At 38.4% G+C, this 15,324-nt stretch overlaps 1 protein-coding gene across 1 annotated transcript in view; it reads right to left on the bottom strand.

The window, feature by feature from the left end:
- LOC140932733 (uncharacterized) overlaps positions 1 to 15,324 on the bottom strand; it is a 40,438-nt gene that overhangs the window by 11,241 nt on the left and 13,873 nt on the right. The window contains exons 14-28 of the mRNA XM_073382254.1: positions 13,786 to 14,057; positions 12,562 to 12,703; positions 11,611 to 11,792; positions 11,277 to 11,421; positions 10,493 to 10,594; positions 9,444 to 9,653; positions 8,791 to 8,976; positions 7,532 to 7,678; positions 5,561 to 5,832; positions 4,311 to 4,452; positions 3,361 to 3,542; positions 3,020 to 3,164; positions 2,231 to 2,335; positions 1,507 to 1,716; positions 733 to 918 (exon numbers count right to left, since the gene is read on the bottom strand). Of these exons, the coding sequence (XP_073238355.1) occupies positions 733 to 918; positions 1,507 to 1,716; positions 2,231 to 2,335; positions 3,020 to 3,164; positions 3,361 to 3,542; positions 4,311 to 4,452; positions 5,561 to 5,832; positions 7,532 to 7,678; positions 8,791 to 8,976; positions 9,444 to 9,653; positions 10,493 to 10,594; positions 11,277 to 11,421; positions 11,611 to 11,792; positions 12,562 to 12,703; positions 13,786 to 14,057 (2,628 nt within the window). The remainder of the gene's footprint in view (positions 1 to 732; positions 919 to 1,506; positions 1,717 to 2,230; positions 2,336 to 3,019; positions 3,165 to 3,360; positions 3,543 to 4,310; positions 4,453 to 5,560; positions 5,833 to 7,531; positions 7,679 to 8,790; positions 8,977 to 9,443; positions 9,654 to 10,492; positions 10,595 to 11,276; positions 11,422 to 11,610; positions 11,793 to 12,561; positions 12,704 to 13,785; positions 14,058 to 15,324) is intronic.

Genomic DNA, 15,324 nt, shown 5'->3' with positions numbered 1-15,324 from the left:
TTTAACCGTTAAATAGCAGGAGCATAACCAGACTACCGAGTGGCACAACATTTTTACGGGTTCTAATGTTTGCGATTTTTCCAGCGATCCGCAAAATAAGTTCCGGCAAAACAAAAATAATAACAATATAATAAAAACAATAATAATAAAAAATAAAATAATAATAAATACCGCTAACATTTGTCCCGCAAAAATTTACTCCAGAGTAAATATTCTCGACCTTAAATTTGCTACACAAAAATACAGTACAAATAAAGAAGTCGTGTCTGTTCGTTTTTGTAATCGAATGACAAAGAAAAGTAACCTATTTTATTCTTTTAACACAGGGTACGCAAAACGTAGTGTTTTTTTTAAAGTATGTATTTCCATTGCACGTACTCAATAAAAACGGACGAAAATATTATCAATGATTTGTCCGGGACTTTCTTTCTTTTGCAAAAAAATCAGTCCCCAGTAAGAAAAACCAATCTGTCCTAAACGCAAAAAATAGTTCCTGCAAAATACAAATAATCACGTCAATCGCCAATCCTCAAAAGTAAACTTCCGCAAAAAGTTTCGTGCCACACTGTAGTAAGAACATTTATCGACTGTCGGTTGGATAAGAAAACGTGAAGGATGTTCGTAAAAGGCAGATCCAGATCGACTTCATGATGATGATGATGATGATGATGATGTGCATAACAAAAAGGATAATTCCGCGGTTACTTCATAATGGCCAATTCCATCACTTACCATTGCTTTCCTCTCCTTAATCGATTCAGTAATGTCCTTCCAGCAAGTGCCGAAGTCATTCACCTGGTCACGGATCCCATTAGCTGTCGCATCATGGTACTCAGCATCTTTGATTAGCTTTTCTCCAGTCTCACGCAATGAGTCTAATCGTTCCTCTTGTCGGCTTTCCATTTCTTTTTCCATTGTCTGAGAGACAAAGTGAAGAGGGACGTATTAGACGCGCCGATTTCTTATGTCAGTTAAGTGAACCCTAAATCAGGCGACATTGTTCCGTCGCACTTAAAATTTTTAACAATTATTTACACCGATATTGTAATAAACTCTTGTATTAAACGTCTTCTAACTGACGAAAATGAATTATATTTAAGGATTGTTGATAATCGTTCTTGAAAACTGGCAACATCTTTTTAAGAGTGGAACCACTTTTTATAGATTCTAACATTATTTTCTTGTTATTCATAATGGCGTGAACAAAGGCATTCGACTTCGTTTTTATTCCACAAATAACATGCTTTCTTTACAAGTTTTTGATGGACACCCCAGTTGTAAAATCATCCAAGTTTTTTCAAAGACATAAACATTTCTTTAATCAGTTCTTGGTTCTTTAAACAAAGAGAATTCCACTCGGCCTCAAGAGGAGGACACGAAAAGAAAAATGACCTTAGGAATTAACAAGCATCAATGGCATGAAATTACCACCGTTTCTTTGGGTTTTTTATGTGAATGGTCGAGAATAGATAGAAATAACTGATAACTGAAATGAAATGTTCTTACCTCGAGCAGATTTAAATTCATCGTAACTTGTTCTTGATTGGTGATATCTGTTTCTCCAATCAAATCAAAGGTTTGTTCTTTACTTGAAAGCCAGGAAAGCAAGGCAGCTTCTTCTTCACGTAAATTTTGCCAGTCAATTAGAGCCTGGTTAAGCTTCTCCTTCCACTCTTCCGCCCAGTTCCGCACAACCGCCCAACGCTCGTTTAATACCTGTATGGCCGCAATAGAGTGGAAAGTTTCCTCCTAGTTATAAACCTGCCAGTGAAATAGTGTTTCAAACCTGGCGGGTACTCAGCACAGTTTTATAAGAGGGGGCTGCGCCCCGAGGTCCAACCCCTTACTCTTTGATGCTTCATTTTTGGCGGAAAGGGTATCCCTTTCGTATGTATACCTTCTATTGACAAATAATACTCCTTTCACATACCTTGTTTTAAGAACTTTGCATCCCTTTTAACCGCTGTAAATTTACTCTCTTTAAGATATGACTAGGCTCGAGTTATTTACAGCCGTAAAATGCATATGTTATTCCTTTTCATAGACCAAATTTACAAAATTCCCTTCCCTTATACTAATGAATCCTCTAATATACCTGAAGCCAGAAAAAGGTACTCCTTTCGGGAGGATCCTTCTCGTATAGGCACTATAGGGAGTGCCCCCCAGGGGAGGGGGGGGGGGGGGGGAGAGGGTGTGCTCCAACAATACAGCTTTTTTATGTTGAAAATACCTTGACCCAGTCCCTTATGTTTTCATCCAAAGCTGGGTGTTCCAAGTCGTCCATATCCAGTACCATGTTTGCCATTGAGTAATTTGACACTTCGTCTTGAAAAGCCTACAGAACAGCAGTGGATAAACATGAAATTCGTGCAGCCTTTTTATATCCAACTTATAATAATATAACTGCAAGACACAGTCAATTCCCTGTTAACGGACAACTTTAAAAGACTAAGAGCTTCCTGGTATGGACACGTACGGCCACATTGTAAAATTGCCCCCCTGTTGATCTTCAATCATTTCATTGCCTTTTTTTTGGGAGAGACACCTCCAAAATGCGAACATTTCGCTAGGTTTCAACGGCGTCTTTTTCTAAGAAAATTGACCGTACAACTGGAGCTCCATAAACAAATTTACTACACTCTACAGGCTTTTAGAAATGTACTGGTCAGCTTATATTACAGACATTTATATTAATATCAGAGAGATTTTAATTAGAGATATTTCAGATATTTAATAGCAAGAGTCTCAGATGACAATGGCATATGCTATTGTTAATAGTTCAATTAATCCTGGTGAAAGTAAACGTTTCACTGTTATGCACTAAGTGCATAATGCGAAGACCATTATATTCTATATTTTCAAAGAAGTGAGTTGTGAGCAAGCCACTTTGAAGTGTCTAAGAATTGGGTCACTTAATGAATGTTTATCACGTACTTCGTCTTAATTGAGCATAACGTGATAGCCCGCGATCATGCATGTTATCCCTTACCGCCTATGTAGTAAACACACATGCATGTACCTGATGCTCCCAGACTTGCTGTTGCACTCTCTTATAGGTTGGTTCTATCACATCATCCAATGATATTCGAGACTCAGCTCGCAATAGCCAACCATTCATCCGTTCCAAATGTTGTCTTCGTAAAATAAGATATAGATCAAACAACCTGAAAATCAGGAGAACAAAAATTGTGTTACTTGTTTAATATCCTAGTTAAATGCCATCTGCAAGAAGAAAAGTCATATTTTACAACAAAAAACTATTGAACTTATTTCTAAGGAACGACGATGGTATTTTCACAGATGGTTACAACACGTGTGATACAAATTTGGCTCTTAAGAAGCAGTAAACACGGGGCATACCTTTGATGCTCTCTGTTAATATTTTCCTTTATAGTTGTTATCCTTATGACTGTTACTTCAATTCTTTCATAAAAGTATTCTCCATGTGCTCTGTCAAAGCGTGTGTCTTTTATTAATTGTCTTCCTTCCTCCAGAACATCATATGTGTCAGATTCTACTGACGTAAAATGGCTGAGTACCTCCTGAGACATGAATCAGATAAAAAGGAAATCAACCAGCTTCTAAGGGGCTGTCCACTCTTTTGTGCCCGGGAACCAGTGTCTGGGTACAGGTACAAAATGGTGTTGTGTTCATACCATGAGTATCCGATATGTAACTATGTACATAGTTAATTCCAGTCAGACGCCATTTTTGAATTGAAGCTTAGCAGCGAGAACAAAGCAGTGGACTGCCTCAAAAGTAGAAAAACAGTGTGCACACTAGTTAAAGGTGCTCACTTTTTCGCCTGAGTACAAGGCTCAATCTTAACTTAGGCACCGGCACCGTGCCCGAATTCTAGCGTAGGTACTTCAAAAAAGGCTGTGTTCACATTAGTGCAATGTGCCTGGGTACCAAGTGTAAATGCTGCCTTAGTGACATTTATAGCGAATTGGCACAGAACACATTAGTCTGTAAACTATCAAATGGATTTATTACTAACGACGAGCAGCGACCTTTCTAGAAATATCGCTGAAAAACACATGATTTCAGTGCTTTTTCGCGCAAAATCCAGGTGCCACGCTTTATTTGGACAAATGAGTTGCAAAATATGTCGCATGGTAACTGCGAAATTGAACCATGATAGGTTATTTTAAAAGGAGAAATAGACGACATTCAATTTCGAATAGCTTGCAATCATATCTGCAAAAAAGGTCATTTGTCAAATAGGTAAAAAAAATTCGCCTAACATTAAGGGAGGGGCAGGGGTGGGGGTATCTTAACTTCTATTGGAAGAAAAGATGCTTTGTTACCTTGTGCTGATCCAAAGCATTCTTAGTGGATTTCAAGTCCATGGAATCCTTGTCTGAGTTCTTAACACTGCATTCGAAATCGGATAGGCTTTGATCCACAGTATCAAACTTCGTCTTTAGATAATCCACTAACTTATTGGACCTGTTGTCAACCCACCAGAACAGAAACGTGAATAAAATAAGAAAAAAAGACGAAACAACGTGACTCAGATCATCTTACGAACTAAGACGCCGTGACATACTTGGAGACAATGCAGTCAATATTGTTGTGGCCGGACAAGTGGGAGTACTCGATAGACAATACAAGGAGAAAATTCTTCTCCAGAAACAGTTTACATGAAATTCAACGAGTTTGAATTCATGTTCTATCAAGTGGCGACAAAGTAAAACGAATCTGTGTGTGTTCCATTGGAAAGATCTGGATAGGCATCACATCAAAGGAACCGATGAATCCACCCTGGGAAAGGACTGATTGACTCATTTGATGTACCATGATCTGAGTGATCTAGGATGGTCGATCCTGATCCTGATCGTCCCAATGACCATGGAATGGAACCAACCCTTAAATTCGGTGTGTTCGACTCAGTGCTAAAGAGGGAGAATGCTGTAAAGACATGTCCCGCACACAACAATTTCCTGGTCTTCACCGGTTTGTGTTAGTATTTCAGTGCATGTGTCAGTTCATATTAAATGATTAGATTAAATAAGGTACTCTGGCATATGTATCGGAGAGTATTAATGTATAACAACTGCGCTACTTTCTACGTTCAGTAGCCTAAAGTTCTTTTTTCAAACATGTTTTAAAGGGAGAAAGATGATTTTTTAGTCAGTGACACGGGCGACCCGGAAGAAAGAAAAATGTTTCAAAGTAACTACATTTTCTTGGACCCTTTTTTGGTAGCTTAAGTGATCGGAAACCTGAGATAATAAAGCAAAAAATACGATAATTTTCGCTTTTGTAGACTAGTAAACTCGAAGTACCATTTGGCTTTCTGAGAACGCCGTCCTTTAAACTAATTTACGAATATCTGAACCATATTTTTGAATACATGTTTGAAACATGATGCGGTCAGACTTAAACAAATGGATAAACCACACAATACACTGTGCTACTAGTTACCAGCTAATTAAAATAAAGTGATCATACAAAATACTAGTACTCAAACTTTACTGGTTATGAACTCTGAAGTTTCGATTAGTAGTTTAGTTTGCTTGTGATGGTGCGAAAAGAGAAGCAAACCTTGTCTTACCCACTATTGTCTCGTTTCCCTTCCAAATTGATCCCAATTTGAGTCATGTATCTAAAAAGTAGGGAGCAATCGTTGGGTTTGACAAACGGGTAATCTTCATTGTGATATCTGTTAAGGGCCATACTAGCGTCATTCCACCGCTTGTAGAACGGCTTGGTGACTCTTTTCAAGTAATAATTTGACTTTTTGTCGATTTCACTGCTAAGCAAGTCTTCCAGCCTTTTGACTTCGTCAACCTTAGGCTGATTTTTTTCCCTTTCTTCGCATTCAATCTGCAGAGATGATAATAAAAAAAAGTATTTGCGGTATTAATAAGGGAAATGAGCAACTAAAAAAGCTATTTTAAATAATAGATCAAAGAATGTTTGCATATGGGTACCTAGCCTTCGTCCCAAACGTAATCCAACTGCGGTTAGTAACGTCTGCGAAGCAGAGCCTATTCGGACTCAACGAATTACCGCAAATACGTTTCAAATTTCCTTGACCGATAGCCTGAGTATCAGGCGTTTCTGGGGAAAAGGGGCAAGATGGAAGCGAAAAAGGGAGAGAGCTGAAGGAGAGAAACGCCTGACACAGATGCTTTTACTGTAGCCTTCCACCCCCACACAGCATGATTTGATACCATCCAATCACAATCACTTCCGGTCAGCTTCAGGTGTCAAAAAGCTCGCCTAAAATAAATCTCACTTTACGGTCTGGCCGAGCTCCGATGCTTGTGTTGCTACAATTTCGCTTTTTTCTGAAACCTCCAATGAGGGGTTTTCGAATACTTGTAACGTAAAACCTGCCGTTTTTGAGGAATTATAACATGGTTTAAGAATTGTGCTAGTGTAAGATCGCCAACGCTCGGTTTGCAAATAAACGTGTGCTCGGAAAATTGTAAATTGCTTTTGTTTACATGGAGAGTTACATCAGGCGCTTGTCTGGCAGCTAAAAAGCTGATGTTATCCCTCGTATTCTCGGGCGGTTGAAAGGAGCTGCAAGAATAAATAGGAAGGTGCGATGGTGAGACACCTATGCCTAGAAATTATCAAGCAGCAGCAAATTCCACCGCTTCAGAGAGAGCTCGTGAAAGCTGTTACAAGTTCAAAAAGAAGTGAGAGCCAAAAGTAAAGGTCAATCCCGATGGCGAAATATGATGGCGCCCGCTTGAGCTTAAGATATTTCAAAAGTGAGAAAATTTTGGAAGAGGAAGCGAACGAATTCCAATAACGTACGCTATCGTAACCGCCACAAGCAAAGTCAAGCTTTTTAAAGGCATTGGTGCTGTCGGCTATCTCAATACATGGTTACCTCGCTCTATTTTCATTTACAGTAACAATACCCTTTTAACAGCAGGATGTTGTAAATCAGAACTTAGATATCTGAAACACTGATATCGTCTTCTTTGTCCCAGTCTTGTGAAACCAATACTCGGATATAGTTTCGGCAGAAGCTGGTATATGAGGCTTTTCCATACTCCGAGTACATCTTTCCTTTAAACTACTGAACTACGAGGCCTTGAAAACGCAATTCTTGCTGGAGTTTTATTTTTATTCCAGGAAAGAACTTGGGAGCGCGCCGTCTAGAGCCTTTTTGAATTCCTCTCTGCGTCTCTGTCCATAAAAGTATCACGTACCGGTAACATGAAATCAAAACATGCATGTATGAAAAATTTCAGTTGCTTCTCCTTGCCGATCGCTCTTGCGGTCGGTGACGTCAAGGGGTATTGTGTGTTATCCAATCACTGCCACATCCAGATTTTGGATGTGTCACACAATTTGCTGAATGGTTTTGTGTCAGGCCTTCCTTTCTCTTCTCCCCCTCCCCCCTCCCACACCTCAAATCTCCTCTCCCCTAGTCCCTTAGGAAGGCCTGATACTCAGGCTACTTGGCCGACAAATCGACAACGAGATTATATTACCTTAAGGATGCAGTTGCAATCTGTAACTGAAAATAATGTCAGCTTATTTTAAAGCACTTTATTCTGACCTCAATCTTTTCTTGTATTTCGGTTTCTCTTTGTGGATCGTCTTGCAAACTAGCGAGCTTGATGAATTTTTCTGCCTCGTCCAACCAAGCTCTGACTTCCTTCATTAAAATTCCCATTCTTTTCACCTTGTTTTGGGCTTCCAGAAGCTAGAATACAAAAATGGTCCATGTTTCAACACAGGGCTCCCACACAACCTGTTTGTGTAACCAATTGCAATGTTATAGTAAATGTAACGTCTATATCGGTAAACCACTAAATATGTATATAGGCCAATGTTAAAGAAACGTTATATTACCTTACCCGCGGTATATTGTCGTCCTTTTGCCTCAGAAGAACAGTAAACGGCCAACTCAAAATCCTTCCAAATCGCTCGAAATAACTCTTTCGAGTGAAAAGTGCGACAATACACCGAAGGTAAGGCAACACTATGTATTTAACATTGACTAATATACATATTCAGCAATATATCGCAATAGAGGAAGCAAACAGTAAATACAATACATTTACTATAGAGTAAAAATCGGTTACACAAACAGATTGTCTGGACTCCCTGTGGTTTCAACAACAACGAAGAACAAAACGACAACAACAAACGAAACGAATAGACAAACAAAAATTCACGAACAGCAATCTAGTCATAGTCCGGAGGTTACATTAAGCTTTCGACTTATATTATTTACTATGTATGAAAACCAATCCATAATGCCTCGCTTAACCTCAATACAGTATTGTTCTGGACGCAATCTTAAATAATGCTTAAAAGAAAGCATTTTGAAATTGGGCATCAGACCCGTTATTTTACAGTCGTTTGAGCACTTCAAGTTGACCGGCTATTGCTACATGGCTGCAACCCGAACATTTAAATTATGTTCCGTTTAACCGTTAAATAGCAGGAGCATAATCAGACTACCGAGCGCGAGCGGCACAACATTTTTACGGGTTCTAATGTTTGCGATTTTTCCAGCGATCCGCAAAAATAAGTTCCGGCAAAAAAAAAACAAAAAAACAAAAAAACAAAAAACAAAAACAAACTAAATAATAATAATAATAATAATAATAATAATAATAATAATAATAATAATAATAATAACAATAATAAATACCGCTAACATTTTTCCCGCAAAAATTTACTTTGGAGTAAATATTCTCGAACTTAAATTCGCTACACAAAAGTACAGTACAAATAAGGAAGTCGTGTCTGTTCGTTTTAGTAGTCGAATGACAAAGAAACTTTATAATGGCCAATCACATCACTTACCATTGCTTTCCTTCCCTTAATCGATTCAGTGATGTCCTTCCAGCAAGTGCCGAAGTCATTCACCTGGTCACAGATCCCCTTAGCTGTCGCATCATGGTACTCAGCGTCTTTGATCAGCTTTTCTCCAGTCTCACGCAATGAGTCTAATCGTTCCCCTTGTCGGCTTTCCATTTCTTTTTCCATTGTCTGAGAGACAAAGTGAAGAGGGACGCATTAGACGCGCCGATTTCTTATGCTAGTTAACTGAACCCTAAATCAGGCGACACTGTTCCGTCGCACTTAAAATTTCTAACAATTATTTATACCTATATTGTAATAACCTGGGGCTGTGGAAACGTCTCCTAACTGACGAAAATGAATTATACTTAAGGATTGTTGATAATCGTTCTTGAAAACTGGCAACATCTTTTTAAGCGTGGAACCACTTTTTATAGATTCTAACATTATTTTCTTGTTATTCATAACAGCGTGAAAAAAAGCATTCGACTCCGTTTCTATTCCACTCGGCCTCAAGAGGAGGACACGAAAAGAAAAATGACCTTAGGAATTAATAAGCATCAATGGCATGAAATTATCACCGTTTCTTTGGGTTTTTCATGTGAATGGTCGAGAATAGATAGAAATTACTAATAACTGAAATGAAATGTTCTTACCTCGAGCAGATTTAAATTCATCGTAACTTGTTCTTCGTTGGTGATATCTGTTTCTCCAATCAAATCAAAGGTTTGTTCTTTACTTGAAAGCCAGGAAAGCAAGGCAGCTTCTTCTTCACGTAAATTTTGCCAGTCAATTAGAGCCTGGTTAAGCTTCTCCTTCCACTCTTCCGCCCAGTTCCACACAACCGCCCAACGCTCGCTTAATACCTGTATGGCCGCAATATAATGGAAAGTTTCCTCCTAGTTATAAACCTGCCAGTGAAATAGTGTTTTAAACCTGGCGGATACGCAGCAAAGTTCTATAAGAGGGGGCTCCGCCCTGAGGTCCAACCCCTTACTCCCTGATACTTCATTTATAGCAGAAAGGGTTTCCCTTTCGTATGTGTACCTTCTATTGACAATTAGTATAATTACCTTGATGATTATAGAAAATAGGGCGCTGTGACTGGCTAGGAGCTTTGCTTTATCCCGCTATAATCACCGCGCGGTGATTATAACATTGAAGGCTGGCAGTTTTCAAAATGCCAGCCAGATTTGTTGTTGTTTCGGAGTCAGAAATTGATCAATAATTTTATTTTCTCGAATAATCATCAACGTATTTATACTAAAACAATTAGTCGCCTCAGGCGACATGAAAATCGGCGAATAGTTACCTAGGCGAAGTCGAGGTGACTATTCGCGGATAGGTGATTATTCGCCGATATTCACGTAGCCTTCGGCGACTAATTGTTCAATAACACTCCTTTCACATACCTAGTTTTAAGAATTTTGCATCCCTTTCAACCACAGTAAATGTACTCTCTTTAAGATATCACTAGACTCGAGTTATTTACAGCCGTGAAATGCATATGTTATTCCTTTATATAGACCAAATTTACAAAATTCCCTTCCCTTACACTAAACAACCCTCTCATATACCTGAAGCCTGGAAAAGGTACTCCTTTAGGGAGGAGCTGTTCCGTATAGCCCACTATATTGAGTGTACCCAGGGAGAGGGGGGAGGGGGAAATCTGGTCCAAAAATACAGCTTTTTATGTTGAAAATACCTTGACCCAGTCCCTTATGGTTTCATCCAAAGCTGGGTGTTCCAAGTCCATATCCAGCATCATGTTTGCCATCGAGTAATTTGACAGTTCTTCTTGAAAAACCTACAGAACAGCAGTGGAGAAACATGAAATTCGTGCAGCTTTTTTATAGCCAACACATAATAATATAACGTCAAGACACAGTCAATTCCCTATTAACGGACATTTTTAAAAGACCGAGAGCTTCCTGGTATGGACACGTACGGCCACATTGTAAAATTGCCCCCCGGTTGATCCTCAATCATTTCCTTGCCTTTCTTTGAGACAGACACCTCCAAAATGGCGAAACTTCGCCCGTTTCAAAAGCGTCGTTTTCCTAAGAGAATTGATCGCACAACTGGAGCTCCGTAACAAATTTACTACACTCTACAGGGTTATAGAAATGTACTGGTGAGTTTAATATTACAGACATTTATATTAATATCAGAGAGTTTTCGATTAGAGATATTTTAAATATTTAATAGCAAGAGTCTCAGATGATAATGGGATATGTTATTGTTACTAATTCAATTAATTCTGTTGAAAGTAAACGTTTCACTGTTATGCACTACATGCATAATGCGAAGACTAGTGTATCCTTTATATTCAAACAAGTGAGTTTTGAGCAAGCCACTTTGAAGTGTAAGAGAATTGGGTCACTTAGTGAATAAATATCACGTACTTTGTCTTAATTGGGCATTACTTTATGTCCTGTGATCATGCATGTTCTCCCTTACGCCTATGTAGTAAACACACATGCATGTACCTGATGCTCCCAAACTTGCTGTTGCACTCTCTTATAGGTTGGTTCTATCACATCATCCAATGATATTCGAGACTCAGCTCGCAATAGCCAATCATTCATCCGTTCCAAGTGCTGTTTTAGTAAAATAAGATATAGATCGAACACCCTGAAAAACAGGAGGACAAAAATTGTGTTACTTTTTTAATATCCTAGTTAAGTGCCATCTGCAAGAAGAAAAGTCATATTTTACAACAAAAAAACTATTGAACTAGAAACGAAGATGGTATTATCACAGATGGTTACAACACGTGTGATACAAATCTGGCTCTTAAGAAGCAGTGAACACGGGGCATACCTTTGATGCTCTCTTTTAATATCTTCCTTAATATTTGTTATCCTTATGACTGTTACTTCAATTCTTTCATAAAAGTATTCCCCATGTGCTCTGTCAAAGCGTGTGTCTTTTATCAATTGTCTTCCTTCCTCCAGGACATCATATGTGTCAGATTCTACTGACGTAAAATGCATGAGTACCTCCTGAGATACGAATCAGATAAAAAGGAAATTAACCAGCTTCTATTGGCCTATCTACTCTTTGTGCCCGGGATCCAGTGTCTGGGTACAGGTACAAAATGGTGTTGTGTTCATACCATGAGTACCCGATATGTAACTGTGTACATGGTTAATTTCAGTCAGACGCCATTTTTGAATTGAAGCTTAGCAGCGAGAACAAAGCAGTGGACTGCCTCAAAGGTACAAAAACAGTGTGTACACAAGTCCCCGGTGCTCACTTTTGCACCTGAGTACAAGGGCTCCATCTTAACTTAGGCACCGGCACCGTGCCCGAATTCTAGCGTAGGTACTTCAAAAAAGGCTGTGTTCACATTAGCGCACTGTGCCCGGGTACCAAGTGTCAATGCTGCCTTAGTGACATTTATAGCGAATGGGCACAAAACACAGTAGTCTGTAAACTATCAAATGGATTTAATATTGACGACGAGCAGCGACATTCTTAGAAATATCGGTGAAAAACACATGATTTCAGTGCTTCTTCGCGCAAAATCCAGGTGCCATGCTTTATTTGGACAAATACGTGGCAAAATATGCCACATGGTAACTACGAAATTGAACGATGATAGGTTATTTTAAAAGGAGAAATAGATGACATTCAATTTCGAGTAGCTTGCAAATTATATCTGCAAAAAAGGTCATTTTTCAAATAGGGAAACAAAATTCGCCTAACATTAAGAGAGCGGGAGGGGTGGGGGTTTCTAAACTTCTATTGGAAGAAAAAATGCTTCGTTACCTTGTGCTGATCCAAAGCATTCTTAGTGGATTTCAAGTCCATGAAATCCTTGTCTGAGTGCTTAACACTGCATTCCAAATCAGATAGGCTTTGATCCACAGTATGAAGCTTCTTCTTTAGATAATCCACTAACTCGTTGGACCTGTTGACAACCCACCAGAACAGAAATTTATATATATATATATATAAAAAGAAGAAACAGCGTGACTCAGATCGTCTTACGAACTAAGACGCTGGGACATACTTTTGGAGACAATCCAGTCAATATTGTTGAGGCCAGACAAGTGGGAGTACTCAATAGACAATACACGGACAAAATTCTTCTCCAGAAACAGTCTATTAAATGGCGACAAAGTAAAACGAATCTGTGTGTGTTCCATTGGAAAGATCTGGATAGGCATCAAATCAAAGGAACTGATGAATCCACCCTGGGAAAGGACTGATTGACTCATTTGATGTACCATGATCTGAGTGATCTAGGATGGTCGATCCTGATCCTGATCGTCCCAATGACCATGGAATGGAACCAACCCTTAAATTTTCAGTGTGGTCGACTCAGTGCTAAAGAGGGAGAATGCTGTAAAGACATGTTCTGCACACAACAATTTCCTGGTCTTCACCGGTGTGTGTTAGTATTTCAGTGCATGTGTCAGTTCATATTAAGTGATTAGATAAAATAAGGTACTCTGGCATATATATCGGAGAGTAGCAATGTATAACAACTGCGCTACTTTCTACGTTCAGTAGCCCAAAGTTCTTTTTCCAAACATGTTTTAAAGGGAGAAAGATGATTTTTTAGTCAGTGACACAGGCGACCCGGAAGAAAGAAAAATGTTTCAAAGTAACTACATTTTCTTGGACCCTTTTTTGATAGCTTAAGTGATCAAAAACCTGAGATAATAAAGCAAAAATTACGATAATTTTCGCTTTTGTAGACTATAGTAAACTCGAAGTACCATTTGGCTTTCTAAGAACGCCGTCCTTTAAACTAGTTTGCAAATGGCTGAGCCATATTTTTGAATACATGTTTGAAACATGATGCGGTCAGACTTAAACAAATGGATAAACCACATATACACTGTGCCACTGGTTACCAGCTAATTAAAATAAAGTGAACATACAAAATACTAGTATTCAAACTTTACTGGTTATGAACTCTGAAGTTTCGATTAATAGTTCAGTTTGCTTGTGATGGTGCGAAAAGAGAAGCAAACCTTGTCTTACCCACTATTGTCTCGTTTCCCTTCCAAATTGATCCCAATTTGAGTCATGTATCTAAAAAGTGGGAAGCAATCGTTGGGTTTGACAAACGGGTAATCTTCATTGCGATATCTGTTAAGGGCCATACTAGCGTCATTCCACCGCTTGTAGAACGGCTTGGTAACTCTTTTTAAATAATAATTTGACTTTTTGTCGATTTCACTGCTGAGCAAGTCTTCCAGTCTTTTGACTTCGTCAACCTTAGGCTGATTTTTTTCTCTTTCTTCGCATTCAATCTGCAGAGATGATAATAAAAAAAAAAAGTATTTGCGGTATTAATAAGGGAAATGAGCCACTAAAAATAAAGCTATTTTAAATAATATGTGTACCTAGCCTTCGTCCCAAACGTAATCCAACTCCGGTTAGTAACGTCTGCGAAGCAGAGCCTTTTCGGACTCAACGAATTTCCAAATGCGTTTCGAATTTCCTTCACCGACAAATCGACGAGATTTTTAACAGGCCAGTCATGGCGGGTACTCAAATGCTGGTATTTGGGTGGAGGCCCAGAACGAGGATTTTGGCGCTATTTTGCAGACAAACTTAACCAGAAGTTTAGTTTCGTCTGCGGAGCAGTATAGGTAGACGTTGTACCTTATTATAGGAAATTAACGCTTTATGAATTAAAATTAAGAGAGCAGCATGATATGGAGCCTGAAGACATCGCACAAAGTTTTAGAATCTTAAGAAAGTGTCAGAACAAATTTGACTGTCTTATTTTTGAAATGTTTTTTATCCAAGAACTGAAACCGACGCTTAACAAACAGTGCGATTCAATTCGCGCCAAATTATTTGTTTAGAGTAGTTCTTGTTAACATTGTTTTATTTCCATTGTTTTTTTACTTTATAAATATTTTTAAGCACTTTTTACATTTTTACATATTTTATTACATTTTAGCGTTCACCACATTTTTATCTATTATAACTTGTTTTTAACTTATTTATGCTAATTTAGAGAACTTTTATACACTTGAAAATGACCTCGGAGAGGTCGAAACGTCGTGATTTTTTTATCGCTAATATTTATCTCAAAATATGAAATTAAGGTCTTGGAAATTAACACGACTTGAATTGAGGCGAATCTAGTGGAAAACGACTTTCGTGTAAAAAACTTAATGCGAAAGGGAGGGTAACAAAAAAAAACATGCAAAATTAACGTAACGCTCTCAAAGAAACAAAACTTCGAGACAAAATAAACAAAGTTAAAGCTATAATCTGAAATGGAAACTTTGTTCGCAGTAATTTCCTTAAAGGTACCAAAAGGGTGAAGGGATTAAATCTGGCCACTTCAAGGGTTCTTCTTCAAAGTTTCAAGTTACTGGTGGATCTCCACCCTGATAAAATACTCCTTTTTCTTAGGTGTCAAGAATGTCAGAAGTGTATTCAAAATAACAAAAATAAAGGGTCGTGGGAATAACTCTCCACTTAATTCAGGCGCGGAAATTAACGTTTCAGGAAATTAACACAACTTAAATGAAATTCGCGTTAATTTCATGAAGCGTTAAC

This window comes from Porites lutea, chromosome 1, assembly GCF_958299795.1.
Source record: "Porites lutea chromosome 1, jaPorLute2.1, whole genome shotgun sequence".
Taxonomy (NCBI): Eukaryota; Metazoa; Cnidaria; class Anthozoa; order Scleractinia; family Poritidae; genus Porites; species Porites lutea.
This window is presented reverse-complemented; position numbering and strand designations above follow the sequence as displayed.